The following is a 25563-nucleotide window of genomic DNA, read 5'->3' on the forward strand; positions in this document are numbered from 1 at the left end:
TGCAAAGTCAGATCTGCGTGTTTTCCTTTACGAGTTCATTTTTATGCTGTGAAAGGCGTTTCCTACACTTGGTTCAGATAGATGTGCCCATCGTCTTATTCCTTTGTTCATTGATTTCAGTTTAGTTCCTTAGTTCAGTTGGAATTTTATTTCAATCTGTGGGAACTAATATTAATTTTTTATTCCAAACTATCACCAACTTGTTTCAGTACTGGTTATGGATGTCCGTTCTTGTGCTATTATTTTGAAATGCTCTTTTCTCATCTACTAAATTCTTAGACATACTTAGGTTAATCTCTGGCCATTCTATTCTGTTCCAGTGTTCTATCTTCTTTCATTATTCTTCTTCAAAATTTCCTTGACTAGCCATGCATTTGCCATTTATTTTTATAGATGTGCTTTGTAATATTTTTATCAAGTTCCAAAAACTAATCTTGCTTTTTGTTTGGAATTTCATTCAATTGATAACTGAAACATAATTGTCATTTTAACAGCACTGAGTCTTCCTGTTTAGGGACTGTTATGTTTGCCGTTTTACTTACGTGTCTTGATAAAGTTTTTTCATTTTTTGTTGTTTTGTTTTTAATACAGAGCCTTCATATTAACCATTGAAGTTTTGAGGTTATTTTTTGCCTTGTGTTCTGCTTATCCCTTAACTATTTTATTCTGACTTTTTTCATGTCTAGAACTTTTTTTAAGTTAAATCATTCTCTGGATTTAAAATAAAGAAAATATTTATGTAGTGCTTCTTATTGCATTTATTATGTGATTTTTTTTCAATTTGAGAAGACTTCTAATGTCTGTAACATGGTTATAGTAGGTAAATTATTTGCTAATATATTTTAGGTTTATAAAAATGTCTATTTACTTTGAATAGTAGTTTTTTGGGGTAGATATCAAAGTACTGATTTTAATATTATTAAAGTCCCTTTTGGAAAGAACAAGAAGTTATTTGGGTGGCTTACAAATTATTATTATTATTATTATTGAGATTATTATTATTATTATTATTATTATTATTGAGATGAAGTCTCGCTGTGTTCGCCCAGGCTGGAGTGCAGTGGCGCCATCTCAGCTCACTGCAGCCTCTACCTCCCGGGTTCAAGTGATTCTCCTACCTCAGCCTCCCGAGTAGCTGGGATTACAGGCGCCTACCACCATGCCTAGCTAATTTTTGTGTTTTTAGTAGAGACAGGGGTTCCCCATTTTGGCCAGGCTGGTCTCCAACTCCTGACCTCAGGTGATCCACCCGCCTCAGCCTCCTAAAGTGCTAGGATTACAGGCATGAGCCACCACGCCCGGCCCAAATTATTTTTAATCTGGCATGTTTTTTAAAGAGAAAAATCCAAACTAATAAAGGAAGAAACTTGAATTTAAAGATTTTTAAAAATCAGTTCAAAAAAAGTAACATTTGAGATATTTGGTTTTTAATTTATGACCCTGTGGAGTGTTAAAGCCATTTTAGAAGCTAATATAATTGTTTTGTGAATTTATATTTTGGGAGTAAATACCTGTAAGTTTCTTTTAATCCTCACTGTATAACAATTTGTAAAGTAAATATTAGAGAAATAAATAATTGGATTATCAAAGAATAACATTTAAGATTAAAATAGTTGCTATAAATATTAAACACTTTCCCTGACACCCCAAGACTGGATTGATCTGCCTTTCTCTGTTTCTGTAGCATCTTCAACATTAATGTGAACCACACTCTGTTGTAATTTCTTGTTTTACTGTCTTCCTTTCTAGTTGACTGTGAGCTCCATGAGGACAAGGACAGTCTCTGCTTTTTCACCAGTATATTTCTATCCTTTAGCACCATGTCTTACACATGGTATGGGGCTTAGATAGTAACTGTGAACATAATAAGTATAGACACCATCATATGAGGTATTGCTGATGCTAGTGGATGTTTTGAATTACTAAAAAAAGTTCCTAAACAAAATTAATTTTCTCTAAACAGGGAGGGAGGCATAAGAGAATAACAACAAACATACAAACTTTTTTCCTTATGTGTCAGAAATGTTTGTTTTTCAAGCTCATATATGTATAAAGTGTGACTTCATTTTATAACTTTTCTTAGAAAATGTAAACTACTAGTTTGGGTACCCTGGAGAGCAGGAAACTTTACTAATTTTGAACCCCATACTCTGTTAAATTAAGGGGGAAGGGAGAGAGCAATCCAGGAAAGTGAGATACTTGAAAATCAGATCATAAAAGGAGATTTACTGAGAGAAGATTCTTACTAGAACACTGTCATGTAGTAGTGGAAACAGGCTTGCTTTTTGTTTGTTCATTTTCATTTTTGTGCTACTGGGAGAGGGAGCCAGGACTTATTAGAGGTTTTAAAAGGATTGTGAATTTTGGCTATCAGGTGAAGTGTGCTGCTGTTAGAAGGTTGCTTGTCAATGAAGATGATTTGATTTTGGATGAAGTTCCTTCAGGATACTATGGGAGAAGGCCTACATTGTGTTGTGTGGTTAGTAGTCTTCATGTTTTGTTGGAACTCCAGAATTCTGCTTAGTTTCAAGGTCCTTGGAGGAAGTTTGATGGGTAGAGCTCTTGGGCTCCTTTTCGGCCTTCAGCCAAAGCAGCTGCTTTGAATTGTTTTACACAGTAGAATTTAACAGACTTCAGTGGTGTAGAAAGGATTTTGTTGTGTAAAAAAATCAGACTAAATCTCTAAGGTTCCCATCTAAGCCCAAGCCTTTGGGAATTTGCAGTATTCGTTCTCATTTCTTTGTCGTTTTTTGTGATCTTTCATGTTTGAGATTACAGAATTACTGATATTACAGAATTACCAAGTGGAATGTTTATAATTAGCAATACTATCTAAAAAAACAGTGTGGTGGTGATTTAATTCATGAAAGTCAGTTGTATTTAATTCTATATATGCTCTGCTACAGTATGATTAAGTATCAAAAACGAGAACGATGACTAATGCATTTTCCTGGAATATATACGTGCTTAAGTTTTAGCTATGAATTTAGCACTCGTTTTTAAATTAAATAAGGACAATATTTGCTTATTTCGAAGTGTATTGCTTCAGAACAGTACTAGTAAATAAGGGCCTTATTAACCAGGGTTTGACAGATGAAAGATTGCAGGTTTTCTAGCTTAGTAACTGGTGCTCGATTTCCTGGGTTTGATTCCTGGTTCCCATTTAGCACTGTGGCAAGTTTTTCTACCTTCCTGTTCTTCAGTTTCCTAATATGTAAAACAGGGAGAACAATAAATCCATCTCAGAGCTATTGTAAGGATTAAGTGAGTTAATACAAGTAAAACCCTTAGAACAGTGCCTGACACACAGTAAGTGCTCAGTAAATGTTATTCTGTTTTACCTGTGATGCATTCATTCATTCATTCGTTCTGTAAATGTTGAGTGCCAGTTCATTCAATAAACGTTCATTTTGTCTCATTGCTAGTGACTGACATTGAAACAAAGATGAGTTAAGAGAGTGTTGTTGCCTTTAACAAGCTTTTACGTAAATAGACCAACAAAACAAGTATAAAAGGAACTATTAGGGCAGTATGTAATGTTTGGGGATCAAGGGTGCTTTGTTAGAACTAAGTGTTTGAGTTGGACCTTTCCCAGATGGGTCGTATTTCAAAAAGTAAGATCAGAAAAGGTGTTCTGGGCAGAAGAAGCTAGAGCAATTGATGACTTCGGAGGCATTAGCAGTGGGAGATGACTAGGGTATGGTGTGGAGAATGGGCAGAGCTGAAGCATAGCTCCAAATGTCAAGCATTGAAACATTCACTAAGCTTCAGTTAATAATTTAAAAGTTTTTTAGTAGGAAAGATAGGAGTTCAATTCACCAATAGTATTTAGGATGGGATGAGTCAGAGAGACTGGAAATAGGAATGTTTATTAGATTATTAGGATGACCTAGGTATGAGAAGGGTTTTTATATTTGATGTAGATATGTTTGAAGTAATGGAGGGTGATCCTGTTTTGAAACAATCCATTGGAAATACCAATATAACTGTATTCCATTGGGAACCAAATTGTAGATTTGAGAATTGCCTTGATGGTGTTCATACATATGTGATTAATGTGCTTGAGGGAAAGAAAGCAAGGCTAAAGTTTTGGTTTTTCTTTTTTTTTTTTTTTACCTTTTTTAGAAGTAGCCAAAACAAAGCCACGTCACGCCATGAAACGGAAGCGGACAGCAGATAAATCCACCAGTACAAGTGATCCTGTGATCGAGGATGACCATGTGCAGGTAGAGAAAAAACCCTCACTTACCTTTATCACAGTCTAGCCCAGTTCCTAAGTAATGCGCGCAAACTAAAGTTTGTATCTTTATATAGTTTCTAATTTTTCTCCTTGTAGGTTCTTGTATTAAAATCCAAGAATCTCGTTGGAGTCACTATGACCAATTGTGGAATCACAGATCTAGTGCTTAAAGACTGTCCCAAGATGATGTTCATCCATGGTATGTATTTGGGCCCGTATTATACATGAGCATCATGAATGAGTTGAAAGAATTAGGAACTCATGAATACTGTAATAACATTACTGTCTTATTTTCTTAAAGGAAATATTGTGTTGGGTTATCTTTAGTTCCACCTTTGTTCTAGTTCTCAGAGTATTACTCCGTAGTATTTCTGAGCATCATGTAGAGAAACTTGGTTCATCTTTTAAAATAGCCTGTCTCCAAAGGATAATTACTGCCTGCTCTGGCAGAGCAAATAACAGCCTGCATAGGCTTTGGAGTCAGATAGACCTCAGCTTGATTGCTGGCTTGGTCATTTACCAGCTGGGTGACTTGGACATGGTTTTTGAGGGAAGCGCCGACTGGGCCTCAAGTGTATAACTGCTCTGTATTTGATTGAGATGATTAATTGTATCTTTACTTCATGGCACATTATCATTTATCCAAGCCCCTTTTTCTTTTTAGTCTCGTGTCCCTCATTGTTAATCTCATCCGCTCCCACCATCTATACTCGTGTATTGAACATATATCTTTCCAGTGTATCTTTTATATCTTTCTTTATATATGTGTCTGTCTCAAACATAGGGTATTAATTTTTGTGATTTCTTAAAATTTTAGTTACATAGTATATCCTATAATTGATCTATTAATTTTACCTTTTTTATTCAAAATTATATTTTAGATATCCATCCATGTAAAATTATGAAGATCTGACTTATTTCCTTGTCTTGGGCAAGTTATATAATTTTCTGTCTTCATTTTTTTCAATCTGTAAACTGCGTAATTATGCTTAACTCATAAAGCATTTGTGAAAGTTAAATGCAATGATTGATATGTTTCTGTATGTATATGTATACAGGCATACCTCAGAGACACTGCAGGTTTGGTTCTAGACCACCATAATAAAAGGAATATCACAATAAAGCAAATCATATGAATTTTTTTTTTTTCCAGCGCACATAAAAGTTACGCTTACACTATAGTCGATTAAATGTGAGGTAGCATTGTATTTTTTTAAAAAATTTATGTACCTTTATTTAAAAACACTTCATTGGCCAGGCACGGAGGCTCACTCCTGTAATCACAGCACTTTGGGAGGCTGTGGCAGGCGGATCACCTGAGACTAGGAGTTTGAGACCGGCCTGGCCAACATGGCGAAACTCCGTCTCTACTAAAAGTACAAAAATTAGCCAGGCGTGGTGGCTCATGCCTGTAATCCCAGCTACTTGGGAGGCAGAGGCAAGCGAACATAGGAGGCAGAGGTTGCAGTGAGCCAAGATCATGCCTCTGCACTCCAGCCTGGACAATAGAGCAAGACTCTATCTCAGAAAAAAACAAAATAAAATAAAAACACTTTATTATTCAAAGATGCTAATAGTCACCTGAACCTTTAGCAAGTCATAATCTTTTTGCTGGTGGAGAGTCTTGCCCAAATGTTGAGGGCCTTGCCCTGGGTTAGGCTTTGGCTTAGGGAATGTTGTGGCTGGTTTGATCTGTCTAGACCACTTAGACTTTCTCCATATCAGCAATATGGCTCTTTTGCTTTCTTATCATTTGTGGGTTCGCTGGAATAGCACTTTTAATTTCTTTCGAGAACTTTTCCTTGGCGTTCACAACTTGGTTAACTGGCACAAGAGACCTGGCTTTTGACCTGTCTCAGCTTTCAGCGTGACTTCCTCATCAAGCTTAATCATTGCTATCTTTTTATTTTAAAGTGAGATTTGTGACTCTTCCTTTTATTGGAACACTTAGAGGCCATTGTAGAGTTATTAATTGGCCTAATTTCAACATCATTATATCTCAGGGAGTAGGGAGACCTGAGGGAAAGGGAGAGAGACAGAGGCACAGCCCGTTGGGGGAGCAGTCAAGACATACACAACATTTATTAAGTTCACTTACATTGGTGCAGTTTGTGGCACCCCACAATTAAAATAGTAACATCAGAGATCATTGATCACAGACCGCCATAATGGATAAAATAATAATGAAAAAGTTTGAAATACTGTAAGCATTATTAAAAATGTAACACAAAGACTCAAAGTGAGCACATGCTTACTAAAAAAATGGCATTAGTGGACGCTCAATTCATGGTTGTCACAGACCTTGTGTAAAGAATGCAATGTCTGTGAAGCACAATAAAGTGCAATAAAATGAGAAATGCCTGTATATGTACATATACATAATATGTGCACACACCCACACACACAGTGTGTGTACAGGATCTGACCTCTAGTAATGCCTAGTGATGTTATTACACATTGAGTATCTCTAATCTAAAAATCAAAAGGCCCAAGTGCTTTAAAATTCAAAACTTTTTGAGCACTGACATGATGCTAAAAGGAAATGTTCATTGGAGCGCATTTCAGATTTCAGATATTTTTTATTAGGGTAAGTATATAATGCAAATACTCCAAAATTTGAAGAAAAATTTGAAATCTAAAACACTTCTGGTCCCAAGTATTTCAGATAAAGGTTAGTCAAGCTGTAATACAAAAAATATGAAGAGGTTTATTTTGTTTTGTTTTACGTCTCCTGCCATATTAGTACTAAACAAAGAAATCCCGTTAAAAGGTATTTACCAAATATTTTGTCATAAACTAAGGAGAATCCAAGAAAGGAGAGATGAAACTGAGATTCAAGCACTACTATGAATTCTACAAAAGTTCAGACCTTGGGGACCCCAGGCTCTATTGTTTACTCTGAAGAAGTAGTACTTTTCTCTATCCCAGCCAATGAGGTCTTTGGTCCTAAAACATCTTAAATCACTGTCTCCTATTGGAGTTTCCTTCTACAATAGAGAACACAAGCTCTTCAAAAGCTGAGTTCGTAACAGTAGGGGTACTCACCCTAGCCTTTCAGTAGCACTGGAAGAACTTTCGTTCTGTCAGTCCCTACACCCTTTGAGCTCTGAGAATGTAAAACTCAATGTTTGGACTCTGCCAGTTGGCACCTCATTCCATTCCTTTCTCTACTCTGAGCTCTCCAAGAATCTGACTGGTTTTCTTCTTTTTACTTTGATGATTCTTCCTGTACATTCTCTAACCTAATGATGGATCACATGGCCTCAGGCCCAACCTTCTCCCCTTTAAACCAAATTGTTTGGCTCAGCTTATCGTGGGGAGAGGATCTTAGCTTAGTCTGTAGATAGTGGCTAAGTTAATGACGGAAGAGATGATTAAATGAGATTAGAACTGACCTTAGCCATGTCTGATTTTATAGCTAGCAACCATTGGATCCTTACTGTCATCTAGCGCTTTCCTTTCCTCTTTTGCTGTCCTCAACACCAATTCCCCTCCTTTCCACCATGTCACAGAAGGAGAAAATGAATGTGAGAGGCAAGAGCCTCGCTTAGTGTTTAAATGTCAAGTTAGTTACACTAGATTGCGCAAGACGATGATGACATTTGGGTCAAGGATGTTACAGAAGATGTCTGTGAAATGTTAAAAAGATCAGGCAAATCAGCCTGTGGTTTTACAATCTTTTCCATTTGATCTTCTCTCTCAAGTTGGACCTGGTTGCAGTCTGCAATGAAAATTGGACCAGGTTGAAATTTGAGATTAAAAAAAAGAGAAGGAAATATTTTTCTGAAGTTTGTATACTAGTTCAGTTAAATGTTTTTATTATATCAAAATTACTTTTTTCTGACTTCATGTTTTGTATATCAAACAGAAAAACTAATCATGTTTTAGACCAGCATTTCAATAGAACTTTAATGTTCTGTGTGTACACTGTTCAGTATGATGGTAACCACTAACCACATGGCTACTATATTGGACTGAATAGCTTTAGACCAAAATACCCAAATGTGTTTCTGGGTCTTTTTTTTCAAGGTTCTGCTTTTACATTTGTGACAGGAGTTAAAATCCAACTCTGCTCATTCCTGAGAGTGAATGTAAGGTAATATAGGTGAATTATTTCAGGTCTGATTATTGACTATAAAAATGTATAATAGTTATTCATTTTTTAAATAAATATTTCCTAAACAGTTTCTGTTTGAGCAAGTCATTTTCTAGGGCTTGGTTTTCTTAACAGTAAAAATCTTAGAAAAAGACGCTTTAATGTGCCCCTTCTACCTTCTTTTGAATTAAACAACCACATTTTCAAATTTTTTTGTTAACTGCCATTTGTACTCTATGATATTATTTGACCTATGTTAAAGATGTTTGTTACTGCAGTATTTTGTGCTAACAAAAATTAGGCCATCTCTCCGAAGATGATATGTATAGAGCTTACCATTGTTTTCATTTTGTAGCTACCAGGTGCAGGGTACTAAAACATTTAAAAGTAGAAAATGCACCAATTGTAAACCGATTTGACTATGCACAGTGCAAGAAACTGAACATGGATCAGGTACTAGACCAGATACTAAGAATGCCACCCGAGAGAAACCGCATCATATACCTACGCCCAATGCAGCAGGTAATGAGCTTTGCTCCTTTCCAATGATATACATATTGTGATTTTTTTTTTTTTTTTTTTTTTTTAGTCTTTAGCCTTTTGGATTTGGCATTGGCATTCATTCACTTCCAACCTACAGTAATGATATTTTAGTTTTTACAAGTTATATATGATTCAGGGAGTTGTTATTCAACAGGTTTTTATACTTATTAAAAGTTACCTGTGGTTAAGAGCACAGTCTCTGGTTCAGACTGCCTGATTAAATTTCTGGTTGTCTGACCTGTAGCAGATTATTTGACTTCTATGTCTTAGTTTCTTCATCTGTAATATTAGAATAATAATGATATACCCAGGATTATTGTGATGTTTAATATATGTGAAACTCTAAAACAGGTGCTAGTATATAGTAAGCCATCATATAACTACTATTAGTGTCATTATCATTATTAAGAGTATATTGTATATAAGGTTCTGTGCTTAATGCCAAAAGAGGATTTAAAGGAAATTTTAAATGCCCCTTTGTAATCAGTGTGTAAGCCTGGCCTCAAAAGAGTCAGTTCATCATATTGTCAAGCGTCTCAAAACTTACAATATGCCGGGTACGAAAAAATACACAACACATGATCCTTCCCTCAAGGAGTTTGCCTTCCCAAAAGGGAGATAAACATATATGCCACTGAGATGGCAGAGTGAGATTTCATAACTAGAGATGGGAGAGGGGCATGCCATGAGAAAAAAGCAATGTTATCAAAGGCTCCTAGAAGACAAGAAAATGCATTCTCTCTTAAAGACTGGGCAGCAGTCCCATTTCAATAGGGTATATGTTACTACACATTCACAGTTCTATAATGCAGTCAGTACTTAATAAAGGACATACCCAGAAGTAGATTCTGAGTTGACTAACATCATTTATCTCAATCAGGATTCTCTGCTTTACTAAGCATTTAAATATAACAGTGAGATATAAATTGCCAAGTTCCCTAGACAGAAGAGTTTGCAAAATTATTCCCAGCATGACAAACTGTTTTCAGGTCTGTATGTGACTATTTGATTTTCAAATCAGCCAGAGATTTCAAAATGGAAGGTCCGTGGAAAGATTGTTGAAGCTCTAGGAGAGAGCTTTCTAAGGCATTCTCTTTGTTGAAGGTGTCTCTTTATGATGTCTTCCGCAGGTGGACACGCTGACTTTGGAGCAGAAGCTGTTTAGTGGTCCCTACCCCTATCACATCTGTATTATCCATGAATTCAGCAACCCTCCCAATGTCCGGAATAAGGTGCGCATTCGCAGCTGGATGGACACTATAGCAAACATCAATCAGTAAGTAACTCTGTGGCCCCTAAAAGCCTTTTTAGTCATTTCTCATAGCAGGGACTCCCAGAAGCAAATCTCAATTTTTCTTTATTTTAAATGATTCCATCTAAGCTTTTCAGACAAGCTTATCCTGAAGTTAACATAAGTGAGAAGCCGAGGGAAATGAGGACTTAAAACTAAAAAGCATACGTATGTATTTATGATCTTTAAAACTCAGATAAAAATTACAAGAAAAAATTGTACATGTACTTGTAACATTATTTAGCCTTGAGGCATGAAAAAAGATCAGTTTGAAGAAGATCTTAAGACTATGATATTTTATATCATCAGAAAATTTGACTTTTATATATTTTTTATATTAATGTTGCATTAAGCACCTTTTGTGTAGAAGACATGTGCTTAGAAAGTGACTTTCTTTCCCTGATAGGATTTTGAAGATAGTGAAGAAAGTAGTTTTGACCTGACTACACTTGGATTCTCTAGCTTGATTGTATCCTACTTGTGTTAGGTATTTAATATTTTGTTTAAGATGTCTGGTAGAATCTGTGTCTGAAACAGTTTTGATGGTTCCTTCCTACCCGACACTAATTATTTCCAGTTTTGTAATTTTTACTTAATTTTTCCTGTTGCCTCCAGAGAGCTCATTAAATATGAATTCTTCCCTGAAGCCACTCGAAGTGAAGAAGACTTAAAGAAATACCCCAAGTACCCCTGGGGGAGAGAAATCTATACTTTAGAAGGTATTTACAAATATTTAGAAAGTTAAATAGCCTGTGCAGTAGCTTGCCCCTGTAATCCCAGCGACTCAGGAGGCTAAGGTGGGACGATCACTTGAGCCCAAGAGTTCAAGACCAGCCTGGGAAACAAAACATGGCCCTTTCTCATTCATGAATGAATGAATGATCCATCAATCAGTCAAACTGGTTTGGGCTTACAGCAAGCAGTAACCCAAATGTAGAGAATTACACTTTTTTTAAAAAGGAAAAGTTAAATAGCTATTAACTAGATGACCGGACATGCCTTAGGGAAGATATGAATGGGAGTCTTACAGTTCTTCAAAACATGGATGATTTCAATACCTGCAAGAAGTGGGAGCCAGATGAATATTGCTTTGCCTGTATGAGTCTTTACTATTTCTAGGACAATCAGAACCAGTGGTGAAACATAAAACATAAAAATTACAAATTACTGTAGTTTGATAGCTGGAAATGATTTGATGACACCTGACTCACTCTCTTTATTTTATATTTTACATTCTGCTTACAAAATACTGCAGAATTTGGCTCTATCAGCACTTCCACACCAGTTAGCAATATTACATTTGTCTTCTTTTAGGTGTTGTGGATGGAGCTCCATATTCCATGATTTCTGACTTCCCTTGGCTGAGGTCATTACGAGCAGCAGAGCCCAACAGCTTCGCTCGATACGACTTTGAAGATGATGAAGAAAGTAATTATGACCTGACTTGACATCTATTCTCTAGTTTAAGTATAGCCTACTGTGTTACATACTTAATATCTTTTTGTGAATTAGGAGTAGTGCAGTGTTAAATGGTTTCCCATATAAATGTTTTTTATTTACTCACTTCAAAGCAGTTCTTTATTTGTACAATAGATGTTCAGTGGACTTACTAGGGATATATAAAGGCTGGTAGAAAGGATTCCTTTGGACAGATTTCCCTACAAGATCTTTGTATTACCTAAGTATTTATAATCTTATTATTTATTGAATAATTCTTCACCTATATTGTTTCAAAATTGTTCCAATTGTATTATTCTCCTGCTAGTTATGAGCTGCTTATTGTGTGGAAACTTACAATTTAGGTGTAGAAATTTGGGGAGAAATTTTTGAATGTAGTTTCTCTAAGTGGTAGCATACTTGAATATTTATTGTTAACCAAAGTTTTAAAAAAATACTTTATAAGGAAATGGATTTTATGAACTACATGTACACATGTCTGACTTACCTTTGATGACCTTTGGTATAGTATTTTTACCTTGAGACTTTAAGCATGTGTGCTGTCTTAGGCATCAAACATAAGAATAAACTGGTGGTGACCCATTCCTTGAGCTATTCATACATCAGTTACATTATAGTGCAGTATATGGGAATATCCTATGGACCAGCTAATCAGTGATTTTCCAAATGATTCTGATTATCATATGTGTCTCTCCTTTTATTTCTCATTTCAAAGGCACTATCTATGCTCCTAGAAGGAAAGGACAGCTGTCTGCAGACATCTGTATGGAAACAATAGGGGAGGAAATTTCAGAGATGCGTCAGATGAAGAAGGGTGTATTTCAGCGAGTAGTGGCAATTTTTATCCACTATTGTGATGTCAATGGAGAGCCAGTTGAAGATGACTACATTTAATTGGTCCCTCCTCCTTTCCAGCTATTTTGTCAGAAAGCAAATAGGACCATCCAGCTGCCAGAGTGTTCCACAGGGACTTGAGGCATACGGTTGGGAGGTCCTGGCTCAGTCTGCTATATAGGGAATGTATAAGGAACATCGAAATTGTATACAAAGATTTGTACATAAAAAATATACAAAGACGCTTCCTAAAGTACCAACTTTATATCATATGTTTATACAATTTAATTTAAAAATTCATTTTAATGAAGACAGATAATTTGAAAGACTTTTGTTTTTCTTGACTTAATTCATAAAGTATCATTTTTTGACTGCGTCTCCATTTACTTCATTCTTAATGATTATTGTCATCCTTTTAAATCTGTGCCTTTTTCTTCTTGAGCAAAGCTGTTGGAGTAAACCTGTTGAAGAGTGTTTGTGTCTTGTGTGCTTTTTTGTTGTTACTAAGACACCAACTAAACCTTATAGTCAGACAAGGCTATATATGTTTCTGTACAAAGCTGTACTTCTTTCTTAGTATTATAGTTGCCATGTTTCTTAAAATCAAGTAAAAAGACTTATGAGCTTTAAAAAAAGTGAGTTTGAGAGGGAAATGGAAAAGTTTCCAAAGTATTTCTAGTAATTTATTTCCACATTGAATTGTGTATATGCTTTATCTTAAATGTAAAATAAAAGTTTATTAAAAACTTTTCTCTTGCCTTGGACCTGAATCCCTCTTTTTAAAGAAGAGTAGCAAATACTGCTCAGAAAAGCAGTGTATATATAGAGTTGTATCTAAGTACGATTCCAGTGTAATCCAATTTCTGAGCTCTGAAACAAGATGTTCAACTCACAGAACTTTTTTTGTTCATTTGTTTTGGTTTGGTTTTTTTTGAGATGGAGTTTCACTCTTGTTGCCCAGGCTGGAGTGCAATGGCATGATCTCGGCTCACTGCAACTGCCTCCCGGGTTCAACTGATGCTCCTCTCTCAGCCTCCTGAGTAGCTGGGATTATAGGCACCCGCCACTATGCCTAGCTAATTTTTGGTATTTTTAGTAAAGGCAGGGTTTCACCATGTTGGCCAGGCTGGTCTGGAACTCCCGACCTCAAGTGATCCGCCTGCCTCGGCCTCCCAAAGTACTAGGATTACAGGCAGAGCTCTTTAAGACAATACTGGGAACAGCAGAATTTTCCAAAATTCTGGTCATCAGGAGGTGGTCTTTCTCCCCTTTCAAGGTGAGGAATTAATTGCCCTGATAAGGCAATGATATACATAGTAGTATAGTGTCAAGCAAGGGTTGTCAACAAAAGCTTAAACACCTATATTTGAGTCATGGCTTTGTCACTTGCCAGCCAAGTGAGCTCAGCAAATTACTTAAACTGAAGGCCTGTGGAAAATTTTTATAAATTTTCTCTAAATAGACGTGAAATTATGGTCTAAGGTGTAAAGTTTCTTTGAGAATTGTTCAGCCCCTTCATTTAGAAGGTCTTAATTGAAACCCAAGGGGAAAAATTGCTCACCCACGTTTAGGACCTGTTTTTAGGCTAAGTAGGACAATAATCCCAATTTCTCATTCCAGCTAGGCTGCCTCTGTTTTTCATGATAGAAATACAAGGATGCCAGCAAGTTTTTCTCACACTAAAATATTCCACGTTAATCAGTGTCTATCCTTAAAGTTCTCTTTTTTCCCCAGGCTCTAAAAATTCTCATTACATTAGGAAGAGTGATTCAATTAGGTACTTCATTCTATTGTCTCCTTATTACATTATTTTTAACTCAGCTAACTTAGACAAGTACAGATTACAACTGTGGTAAGAGGCAGGAAACAAATTACAGAATATCCTAGATATTTCAAAATAATCTGGGATTCCCAACCCTGAGCGAAGACAATCTAGGTTTTCACTGTAACCTGTTAACCAAAGTATCGAAATAATGCTTATATTAGCCACAAGAGGCCACTGCTTTGTCATTTTTGGCTTAGTCATGTCTTTGTCTAACCTAACCTAAACTGTTAGATCAGTGGAAGTACAGCTGGCAGCATTACAATAATTCAAAAGATGCTAAGACTGGAACAACCAAAAAAAATCTGGAAGATGCCAACTACGATAGTCAGTCAGTGAATAGATACATAATACGAAGGGCTGGAGAGTGATCGCTCCACAGCAAGGGTCAGCAAACTCTATCTAGGGCCAGATAGTAAATATTTTAGGCTCAATGGGCCACATTCTCTGTGGCAACTGCACAACTATTGTGAAAGTCATAGATGATATAAACGAATGGGCATGGCTGTGTTACAATAAAACTTTATGGACACAAATTTCAATTTCACATAATTTTCACATGTCACAAAATACTACTCTTATAACTCTTTCCCCAGCCATTTACTAAAGTAAAACACCATCCTGAAGGCTCACAGACCAGATTTGGCCCCCAGTCCATGGTTTAGCCATACCTGCCATAGAGACCTGAGATATCCTATTCATTCATTTAATTATATCACCAGCTGTTAGTGCAGTTCTGTGCCTGGCACACTTTTTAAAGGCTTTAAAATACTACCTGGATGATATATGACTTAATAGCTGTGAGAGAATTGTGTCTCATTGCCAGGTGTATAGGTCTAACAGTCTCCCTAAATAATAGCTAGTACCACAATTCTTACAGGGACTTCATATGTAGAATCTAAAGACCTGAGTTCAGTTTTTTACTTCCTCAAACAACTGATGGGAGAGCTGGAGATGGTTGGAACCCCTACCCTTGAGCCTCAGTTTTCTCTTCTGTCAAATGGTAACAACTAATAATATAACCACCCACCCCATAGGGCATGGTTAGTGGTTATATTATTATATAGTTACATAGTGGTTAGTTTCCAATAGGAGCTGCCAGTAAACTGGACAGTGTGATGCCAGTGGAGGTAGTGTTGCTTCCAATATAATTTATTATGAAAAGAAGTTTGGGTGTCGCCCAGGCTGGAGTGCAGTGGCACAATCTCAGCTCACTGCAACCTCCGCCTCCTGGTTCAAGCGAGTCTCCTGCCTCAACCTGTCGAGTAGCTGGGATTATAGTCACCCACCACCATGCCAGGCTAATTTTTGTATATTTAGTAGAGACGGGCTTTCATCATGTTGGCCAGGCTGGTCTCAAACTCCTGACCTCAGGTGATCCACCCACTTGGCCTCCAAAGTGATGGGATTACAGGCGTGAGCCACCGTGCCCAGCCAAGTTTCGTTTTTTTGTTTGTTTGTTTGTGGGGGGATGGGGTGGGTGCTGTCGGGGGGTTTTCTGGACTCGTCTTTCCATAACCTGTTCCTCATACCATGTTCCAGGATGGTAGGAAACAGAACTGGTGAGGCTGTTGAGAAAGAGGAAATCATGACAGCATGAAAGCTAGCATTTTTAAAAGTGATTATTACTAAGTGCTTTCCATACCTCCTGCAATAACACTTTAAATGTATGATCAATGTGTTCCTACTTTACTGGTGAAAAAACTAGGTTTTAGGAGGTTACATAACTTGCTCAAAAGCACACATCTAGGAATTGATGAGAGCAGGATGCCGTCAAAGGATGACATCCTGCGGGATGAGTCCAAAGCCTGTGCAACTTGGGCAGTTCCCTGGTCCTTCATAATGAGAGGAGGCCCATGTAAGGGTGGGCCTGCCCTAATATGGAAACTGCCAAGTCAACTTACTGCTGCCACTTAAACTGAAACCACTCCAAGTATGGTTAGCATAGTCCCAGAAAAACAGGCTGATTTTCTGATGCAGGAAATGCCCCATTTACACATGGGAGGCAGGTAGAATGCAAAAGAAACACTGGAATCCATACAATGTCTATAGCATGAAATGCATACACAGCAGCTAAAAAAATTATATGTGTTACTGTGAAATGATGTTTAGAGTACACCGTTGAAAAGGCAAGTAGCAGATTATTATATACCAACATCATTTTATTTACATATAAGAAACAAAGCCATATGTTTTATATGTACATTTATACATACGTAAATGCATAGAAAATGTTCTTGAATTACATAAGCCAAGTGAAAAGAGCATTTACTTCTGGAGATGGGAGTAGGATTGAGTTGGGGTCAAGGGGTATTTTGTTGTATCTATTAATATATAACAAGAAATTTTTACAGTGGAAATGGATTGCATAAATACATCATTTGTGTAACCTATAATTTATATAGTCTAAAAATGTATAATTTATATATTTAGAAATGAGATAAAGAAGAAGGAAGCACTTTGTTAGAACTGAGAAATCTGAATGTTTTCAGTCTTGACTTCAGCCTGATGTCAGCTCTTGTTCTTGGGCAAATTACTTTCCTGACAAAGTCTTTTCTCTTCTATAAAATGAAGTCAACAATCCCTCTTTATATGTTGTTATGAGAGGCTTAGAGATCTTATAAAAGTGCAGAGAAACTGCACAAAGCTTGCAGTGGTAGACTGATGCTTACTGAGACCAATGGGAGCATATCCAAATAGTGTTCCAGGTTCCAACCAAGAAATGTGGGGAAGGCAAACCGCCTTCTGCAGGGGCCACTCCTACTATAAGCAGCCTCCCTGATGGCCTGGAATACAAAGGACCGATGCTTTCTTTGACTCACATATCTTATTCTCACAGTCTATTGCTGGTTACTCAGTAATCCCAGGTTGCTGAATACTAGACAGACTATAAACATCATTGCAGAAGGGCCTTTCCTGCTGATCAATCATTTACCAGAATCTTCCATGGTTTAAAGATGGAAGTTGAGGCTCAGGGAGTGGAAGCAAGAGCAAAGGAAAACAAGAAAGCAAGTGAGTGGCAGAGTTCAGACTGGAATAGGCATGTCCAGAGTTCCTTTTCGGGTCCCAGGCTGATGTGGGGAGGAAAATTCTTAAGCAACATTGTTCATTGCCCTCTCCTAGTAGTGTCTAGGTGAAGATGGAATACATACATCCCCATAATGAACACAGTTGCACATGCTTAGGACTGTAGGCCTTATTTCGAATAAGACTGCCTGGGTTTGCATTTCAAATCCACACTTCCCAGGTCTGCTACCTTGGGCTAGTCACCAGATGTCTCAGCTGAGGTTTGCTCAGCTGTAAAGTGGGGGTAATTTTCATACTAATCTTGTAAGGATTTCACAAGGATTAGATGAAATAATTCATATAAAGCACTTACCACAATGCCTAGCAGAAAAAAAGCTCATTAAATGTCCATTTCTCTTATTGCTATTTTATTATTTTTTTATTAACAAAGATATAGATCTGGGGCAAACTGAAAGGAAAGGTAAAGAAGGAGAAACCTAATCTGAATCCACTATAACAGTAGTTAAAAATATATGCAGTTTCTTATCCTTTCTCTCCATGTTTCCAAAAGTGTTTGATGCAGCTTGTAGCTAAATCACAATAACTAGTAAAGTTTGGAAGCTCCTCTTTTGTAAATTCTCTTTTGACCCTCCCAATTAACTGAAAGAGCCCCATGCAAGAGGTAGGGCATTTCTAACAACTCTCCAACACTCACTTGTCTCCCTTTTAAACACAGAAACAGAGGATGCACTCTGATCACTGGCATCTAGTTAAAACGCAATACCCTTGTTTTCTATTTTGAGTACTGTTATAATGTTTCCTTCAAAAATAAATTTAGGTAAGTGAAAACTTGAAAGGACTCAAATAAAGATATTAAGTAGGTAACAGAACAGACAGAACACATATTTGGTAAAAATCCTAACAGTGGCCCTTGGATGACCCATGTTGGAGCACTCACAACAATCTTACAAATTCAGAAATTATCTCTATTTTGTTGATGAGACAAGTAAAGTTAAGTGTTGGGTAAGGCCCAAGGCAACACATTGTTCATACTTAGGACTTCAAATCCATTCCTGAATTGTTTGAATTCAAGCCAAATATTCAGCCTCAGTTTTCTAAATTAGATGGAAAAGAGATTACAAATTTTGGCCAGAAGAAGTAAATGCACTAGTCTTTTTTTCCTTCCCAGACTAGGTGTTACAGACTTTTTACCACAGCAAAGTGAAGAGACAAAAAGAGAGGAGTGACAATGTTCTCTCACCAAAGAGAGATCCAATACCAAAGAGATAAATGGGTAGACAGCACAGCACCAAGAAGACATTATTTTTGTTCTTGTTTGAAGACAATATTAAAGGCAATGTAGTTATATACACTCCCCAGTCCCTCCCTATGTCCCCTCCCTCATCCACCCCATGCCCAGCCCGCACTCCCAGCTAGGTGGCAATTTGCATCAGGACTGAGCAAGTTAGCAGCATGAAGTGGAAATGTTGGCGAGACAAGAAGGTGGAGTCTCAGAAGGAAAAGGTTTTTTTACAAGCACATAATTGGGTACCGGTTGAAGAAGTTGGTTTTTATTTCTTTTGCTTTCTAGCTGTTAATGGTGAAGGCTAGAATGGTACATCCCTCTCTAGTTTCAGAGCTGAAGAGTCTTGCAGCCTGGAGAGTCAAGTGGAGAGGATGCACAGTGAAATTCCTTTCTCCCAGACATGGGACACTCTGTTTGTAGCATTTATCAACCCCAGTGATTGTCAAGGCCAATCTGGCAGACATGTCTGCAGCACATCCTCCTCTTCCCCAGATGTTTCTCTTCTTGACCCGGCAGGGTTCCTGGAAGAGGGTGGCCTTCTTAGAGAAGAGGGCACGGTGTAGGTCTCCTCCTTCCTTGGACAAGCTATAAGTCTTCTCCTTCTGAGTCTTTCATACACATGCTAAATTACGTGGATTCCTAGGCAAGGCTAGCAACTGCTCACACAGAACAAGTCTGGCCCTGTCCTGTAAATCACCAATGTTGGCATTTGATGAATCACTCACAGCATCCCAGCCTTAGTCCAAAGTGGTAACAAAGCAATCACGTGAGGCTCTCCTCTGCAAAGGAGACCAGTTTCTTGACAATGACAAGGAGTACTATTCTTGCAATTACTGTCTTTTCCCTGGTCCAGGGTGCCTGTGACCTCTACAAACACCAGTCATGAGCTGGCCCACAGAAGCACATCTAGAGAGTTAAGAAGAGTCCCGTGATATAGCAAGATCTCATTTTCCTCCCTATGTTATAATATTTGTGTCTCTGTTGAATCCAAGTTCCCATTTAATATGGAAGACCTGCCACTGAGAAATAATATTTTACATAAGCAGATATACTTTTTAAGCTCCTGGGAAGAGAAGCATTTCATAAGGAAGAAATCCTACTGTAGTTATGTATATGTGTATGCATGTATGTATTAAGTAGTAGATCCTGTCAACATTGGTGGCATTAAACAAAAGTTTACCAGCTGCCTCAAAGCATTATTATCTGATTCTTATTATCCCTGTTTCAGTCCTTCCCTAAGAAATGCTTTGTTGTTGAGGAGAAGAGAGACCATTTTCAGAAAGGAAAACTGTGGACTTCCAAATTCACTGATCTTTGCCTTTTCCATGCAAAAGAGAAGAAAGAGAATCCACTCTGAGGGGGGACGGGTATTAATCATCAACACAGGGAGGTCCCATCAGTGTGGTGACCAACATTCCTTAGTTTGCCCGGGACCGTGGAGTTTCCTGGGATGAGAGACTTGAATGTTAAAACCAGAAGGGTGATCACCCTAGTCTCCGCTGTGGTGTCTGACCATCCCTTCTCACCATACCTGGTCATAGAAAGAAGAGAGAGGGCTGGTAAATGGATTTCTACCTTCATGGAAGAAATAAGGGTTAAGGAGGCAGTTGTGGCATCTGACATCAGTTAGGAAGAAGAAGGATCAATAGACCAAGTAGAAGGGCAAAGAGAACTTGTAAGGTTTAAACTCCTGGCACATCTTTATCTTGCTGTTAAACTCCTGGCATGTCCTCAATCAGAAGCGTGTTACATACGAACCTCAACATCACCCACAGGCCCTGTTACCTTTGTCTCACTAAGGGAGGACCAGTAATAAATCCTTTCAATAGGGTTTTAAAAAATCAGCTAAGCAGCCAAAAGAAAGGCCGCTTTAAAAAATTGCCCTCATACCCTCAAACTGAGTATATAATTTACCTCAAGATGAAGGAAGATGGTGATTGCTTTGACTGAGAAAGAGAAGCATCTGCACAGGTATTTCGAGAGGATGAGATGCTGATAAAGGATGAAAAAAAGTCAGTTTCCCTCCCAGACTCTGGGTTATAAGGTCATCCTCAATCAACATTCTCAGGAAAGAAGTAAGATCCCTTTCCCATTGCCATAGAAATGAAATGAATTCCTAATGACCTCAACATCAATATGCCAATAAGAAAATGTCAACTTTAAACTTACACACATGTGTGCATGCACACATGCACATCAGAAAAGCTGCAAAGATGCCTTTTAGTAATGGCTCTGAAGCCAAAACCTAAGTGGAATCTCCAAAACCTATCCCCAAGGAGGAGAAGAAGGAAAATATTCATGGCTATAAGCCAAAAATCTTGACACTTCACTTGTCACTATGTCAATGCTTCTAGATAGACATCTTGGCATTGATATCAACCTAACTTTATCAGAAGAACCACGATTAATTCACCCACCAAAGCATGTCCAGAAGAAGATGGCCACAATGGAGAGGAAATTGGAAATGTTCAGTTTATAAAAAGACTGACCGGCATGGTGACAGATTACTCTCTTCCAGTATTTAAGGGCTCTCAGGGGTAAGTGGGGGCTAACTTCATGGAAGTTGGAGCAGCAACAGGTTTGTGTTCCAAGAAAGAAAAGAAATTCCTTATAATTAGAGCTTCTCCAAAATAAAAGGGCCTGAATTAGGAGGTAGTGAGTTCCTGTCCCTGGAGGTGTATAAGCATAGATTGACCAACTTTCAGGGATGCAATAGAAGATGCTATTCCTGCTTTGTGTGGGAGACTGAATCTGACGATGCCTGAAGTTCCTTCACAACTCTAGATCCTCGATGATCTGGCCTCAGGTCCCCCCTGCCCAACACTGTCCTCCATATACCTCCCCTGGGCTCTCAGCCCCTACTGCCTTGTGCCTCACTGGTGGTGATGAGGATCAGGAGTGATGCCAGGGTGACCTGTTCATGCAAACATGAATGGGAATGAATGGCTAAGTTGTGAGCCATGTCCTCAGTCAGAAGCATGATTCCAGGGATTCTGGGTCATTGTGTATGGGCAATTTCTCGAGTTCCTGATGATGTCCACCGTGCAGAACGGTGTACCTAGAAAGGAAGGAAAGAAGGCATGAGAATTCAACAGGCATACTTCAACTGCACCAAAGTCAAGAGCACTCCTTCTACTCTTGACTTCCTTTCTTTGCATACTTCTGAGGATAGGGTGAAGTGGGAGTGGGGGTGGGGTGATACTTCATAGAGATAGAAAACCAAACGAACTGCACCCAGATTGCTCATATTAAAAGTGCAGAAACAGTCCTGGAAGAAACGACAGGCCTAGGAGTGCACACGGGGTAAGTGGCAGAGCTGGTACAAGAACCCAGATTTCTTACTGCTAACAAAGCCTGGGGTTCTTGTGTCACTTACCAGAATGAACCCTATGTACCACCTCAGGCTATACCTCAATATGCTTACGTCCTATCTAGGAGATAGTTTTGGGTTCTGACTGCTGACTGAGTTGAATAAACCACTCAGAGCCTGAAATACAATGTAACTGTATTTGTTACTTTGATTCCTTTTGGTGCCATTTGGAGCAGTGAATCAATTAGATGAATCAAATAGCAAGTTGACTCTAAGCGTCACGGTGAAATTTACTACTTGACAAGTGTTTATTATTTTTCTGCAGTGTCACACAATAGCACTCAATGACTTAATTGCCTTTAAATGCATCTCAATCGCAGGCGAGTCTCAGCATCAGTTTCCAGCATCTGGCAGCCATTCCTATGAAATTTCTACAGATTTTAGAAGCATGATCACCACTCATTTCTCTGAGGCCAGTGTCAAGCACTTTCAGGTGGACAAACAAACAAATACTGGTCAGCTATTTGGCATCATATGTTAACAAAACAACTTGGTGGTTGCTTCTCATGATTTATATTGATGCTTTGCTTTGAATTACAAAAATTTATTGATTTGTATTGACCAGTTGGTTTGTACTAAGCCCTCTCCATAAATTACTTTATTTAATACCCCTAATAGCCCTATGAGATACTATCATTTTCATTTTACTGGTGGGCAAAATGACGCATAGTCAAGTTTAGTGATGCCCACGGGAATATAGGTCATACATGAAGATATATCCAATCAAACCCACTCTAGCTCATGCCAATACCCATGTGCTTCACTGGTTCTCACATAGCCCATGGACTAGGTATAAGTCTAGAAAAGTGGTTCTTCCCCAGGGGCCATTTTGGAAGCATTTTTGTTTGTCACTGAAGAGGTAGTGCTGCTGGCACCTAGCGGGTAGGGACCGGGGATGCTGATCAATGTTGTACAATACATAGCACAGCCTCCCACAACAAAGAAGTATCTGGCCCAAAATGTCAACAGTGCCAGGACTGAGAAACCCTAATCTAGAATAACTAGTCCCTTTAGCTGGCTAGAAGCAGGTGTTAATTGAAGAACAGGGCCTCAGTGAAGAACTTGACTCTGAGCTTTCACAGAACCATCCACCACAGCTGCTGTTGAGAGAGAGCTGAGCCAAGCGGATGTGACATACAGAACCAAAGCATCTGCTACTACTAGCCAGATAGGTCAGGGTTAAGAATAAAATGGGAAAGGAGATAGAAAGAGCCAGATCAGCCACTATTAACTAGGGTGGCCAGGAAAGGTCCCAGTGAGATATGCAAGACCTTAGGGAAGCTAGAGTCCCAGCTAGACACTCAGCCTCCAAACCACGCCTTGCATACTTGGCTTTGCCATTCTGCAAACCAAATGTCTGCTTTGTTGGCTGGCCTCTTGTCCAGCTCCATGAACACGGGGTATCACAGGGCAGAGGCAGCTGGAGAAAGGAAAGGGGCTCACTCCTGTGAGCTTTCTGTCTGCTGTGGTTCCTGTAAACATCATTCCTGGAATGCTTCTTTATCCCAGCAGATTCAGTGCTTTCCTGGAGGCAGCAGCTGAGTCTAGGTTAGTCTTTCTGTCTCTTGCAGAACCAGGCTTACAGCAGTCCCTCAGAGACATCAGGTTCATCTGTTCATCCCTCTTTCTCAGAGGTCTAAGTTTCTGCTCAGTAGGGTCCCTACTCTAAGTGTCTAAGTTTTTGTGATTATTTTATCTATGTCCTCATCCCTAGAGCTAGTAGTTGCTTCCTGCAGTTGCTAACTCCATAATACTTTAGAGCATTCTTTCAGTAGTTAATGACTACATGCCTAGTCAACAACATTTTATGTTAAAAAGGTGTTTAAATACCTAGGCTGTTTCTGTCTCCTGACCAAGCCCTGTGAGATATAGTGAGAAACTGAGGCATGTGCCTATCTGGGAAAATAACATTCTCAGTAGAGGGAACAGCAGATGCAAACGTCCTGAGGTTCGATCCTGCCTGGCATATCTGAAGAACCTCAAGGATGCAGCAGGTTGAGGCAGAAAGAGTAAGGGGAGGAATGAAACAGAGTTGACGTCAGTAAGGCAGCCAGGACAAAGGGGGCGGGGGTGGGCTTGAAAATCCCTATAAGGCTCTGGCTTTTACTATATGTGAGGAGTCTGAGCAGACCACTGACATGGTCTGAATGGCCTCTCAGCAGACTCCCTCTGGATGCTCTATTGTGAGTATATGGGATGGAGGTAGGGTGTGAACAGTGAGACCCAATTAGGAGTTTACAGCAATAATCCAGGTGAGAGAAGACAGTGACTTGGTCGAGGAGGTAGCTGTAAAGATGGTGAGGAATGGTCAGACGCTGGATATAGAAATATAACTACCAGTAGCCAATTTCTGTTGTACTTAATTCTGCAAAAGGTTTAGCCTTCACAACTTTTCTCAGACCCTGTCACGTGTGGTTATTTCCCTTGCCTTGTCTCGTCAGCTAGAGGGCTGCATTACGCAGCATGCTAACCACGACCCTCACTTGAGTCAAGCAAACCTAGCTCCCATCTCAGGCTCTACCACTTGGCAGCTTTGTGACATCTGACAACTTATTTAATCTCTCTATGTGTCACTTTCTATACCTCTGTAACTGAGGGTAATGATATCTACCACATAGCTTTGCTCTGTGGATTAAATAACATAATGTAAGAAAAACATTAACACAGAGTCTGCCACATAGTAGAAGCTCAATATGTTGAAGCTAAAATTATTTTATTTCTTTTTAATCTTAATTTTACTATCTTATTGAGATTTAAAAGTACCACTTACCAACTTTGCGACATTTGGCAAGTTATTTAATCTCTCTATGCCTCACTTTGCTCCTCTGCATTTAACTAAGAGTATGTAATGTTGATGATGATGATGATGATGATGATAATGATAATGATAATGATGACATACACACAGCCTTAATGGCTTAGAAATATTTTTGTCTTTTATTTCCTTTATGGATGAAACTTAACTGGTCTGAAGATATAGAAGCCTCCCTGACTTTGCCTTTCTCTTCTCCCTTATCAGAATCACAAAGCCCTCTTTTAGCAAATATGCGTACTAAAGCAACACCAATTGATTTCCCTATCCACGGACTCCTTTTATAATCACAGTAAGTCTGCAGGACAGGCAAGGCAGGTGGTAAGACTGGTATTACACAGAGGAGAGAAGTGAGGCTCAGTGCAGCTGAGTGTCATGATGGGTGAGCGCAGGCCTGGCCAGGACCAAGGCCATGCACCCCTTCCCCACTGCTCTTGCCCCTGAGCAGCATTGCTTAATGACTTACGTATGAGTCTTCAAACAAAGGCTCAGGACCAAACAGCTCTAGGAAATGGGGTTGCACTTCAGTATCTGAGGTGCAAGGATATCCCTGAGGTAGATGTGCAGGCGAAACCCGAATGACAATATTAAGAAATCATAGCTTAATTTATTAAGAAATTAGGATGTGTGCCAGGTACCGTTTTTGGTAGTTACATACCTTATTTCATGTATATAATTTACTTTTGACACCTGCTAAGTGGCAGGTGCTCTACTTAGACTGATCTTACCGATTAGAAAACTGAGGCTCAGAGTAGTTTATCTAAGGTTACAATGTGCATGGTGCC

General features: G+C 38.6%; 1 protein-coding gene across 3 annotated transcripts in view; it reads left to right on the plus strand.

Annotated features, from left to right (window-relative positions):
* Positions 1-13212, plus strand: part of FBXO38 (F-box protein 38) — a 59343-nt gene extending 46131 nt beyond the window's left edge. For all 3 annotated transcript variants that reach the window (XM_011931516.1, XM_011931517.1, XM_011931515.1), the window contains 7 exons: positions 4126-4226; positions 4337-4439; positions 8692-8858; positions 10010-10155; positions 10786-10889; positions 11485-11598; positions 12344-13212. In XM_011931516.1, coding sequence (XP_011786906.1) covers positions 4126-4226; positions 4337-4439; positions 8692-8858; positions 10010-10155; positions 10786-10889; positions 11485-11598; positions 12344-12522 — 914 coding nt within the window. In that variant the 3' untranslated portion in view covers positions 12523-13212. The remainder of the gene's footprint in view (positions 1-4125; positions 4227-4336; positions 4440-8691; positions 8859-10009; positions 10156-10785; positions 10890-11484; positions 11599-12343) is intronic.
* Positions 13213-25563: the final 12351 nt, after the last annotated feature.

Source organism: Colobus angolensis, unplaced genomic scaffold (assembly GCF_000951035.1).
Source record: "Colobus angolensis palliatus isolate OR3802 unplaced genomic scaffold, Cang.pa_1.0 Scaffold90, whole genome shotgun sequence".
In the NCBI taxonomy this organism is placed as follows: domain Eukaryota; kingdom Metazoa; phylum Chordata; class Mammalia; order Primates; family Cercopithecidae; genus Colobus; species Colobus angolensis.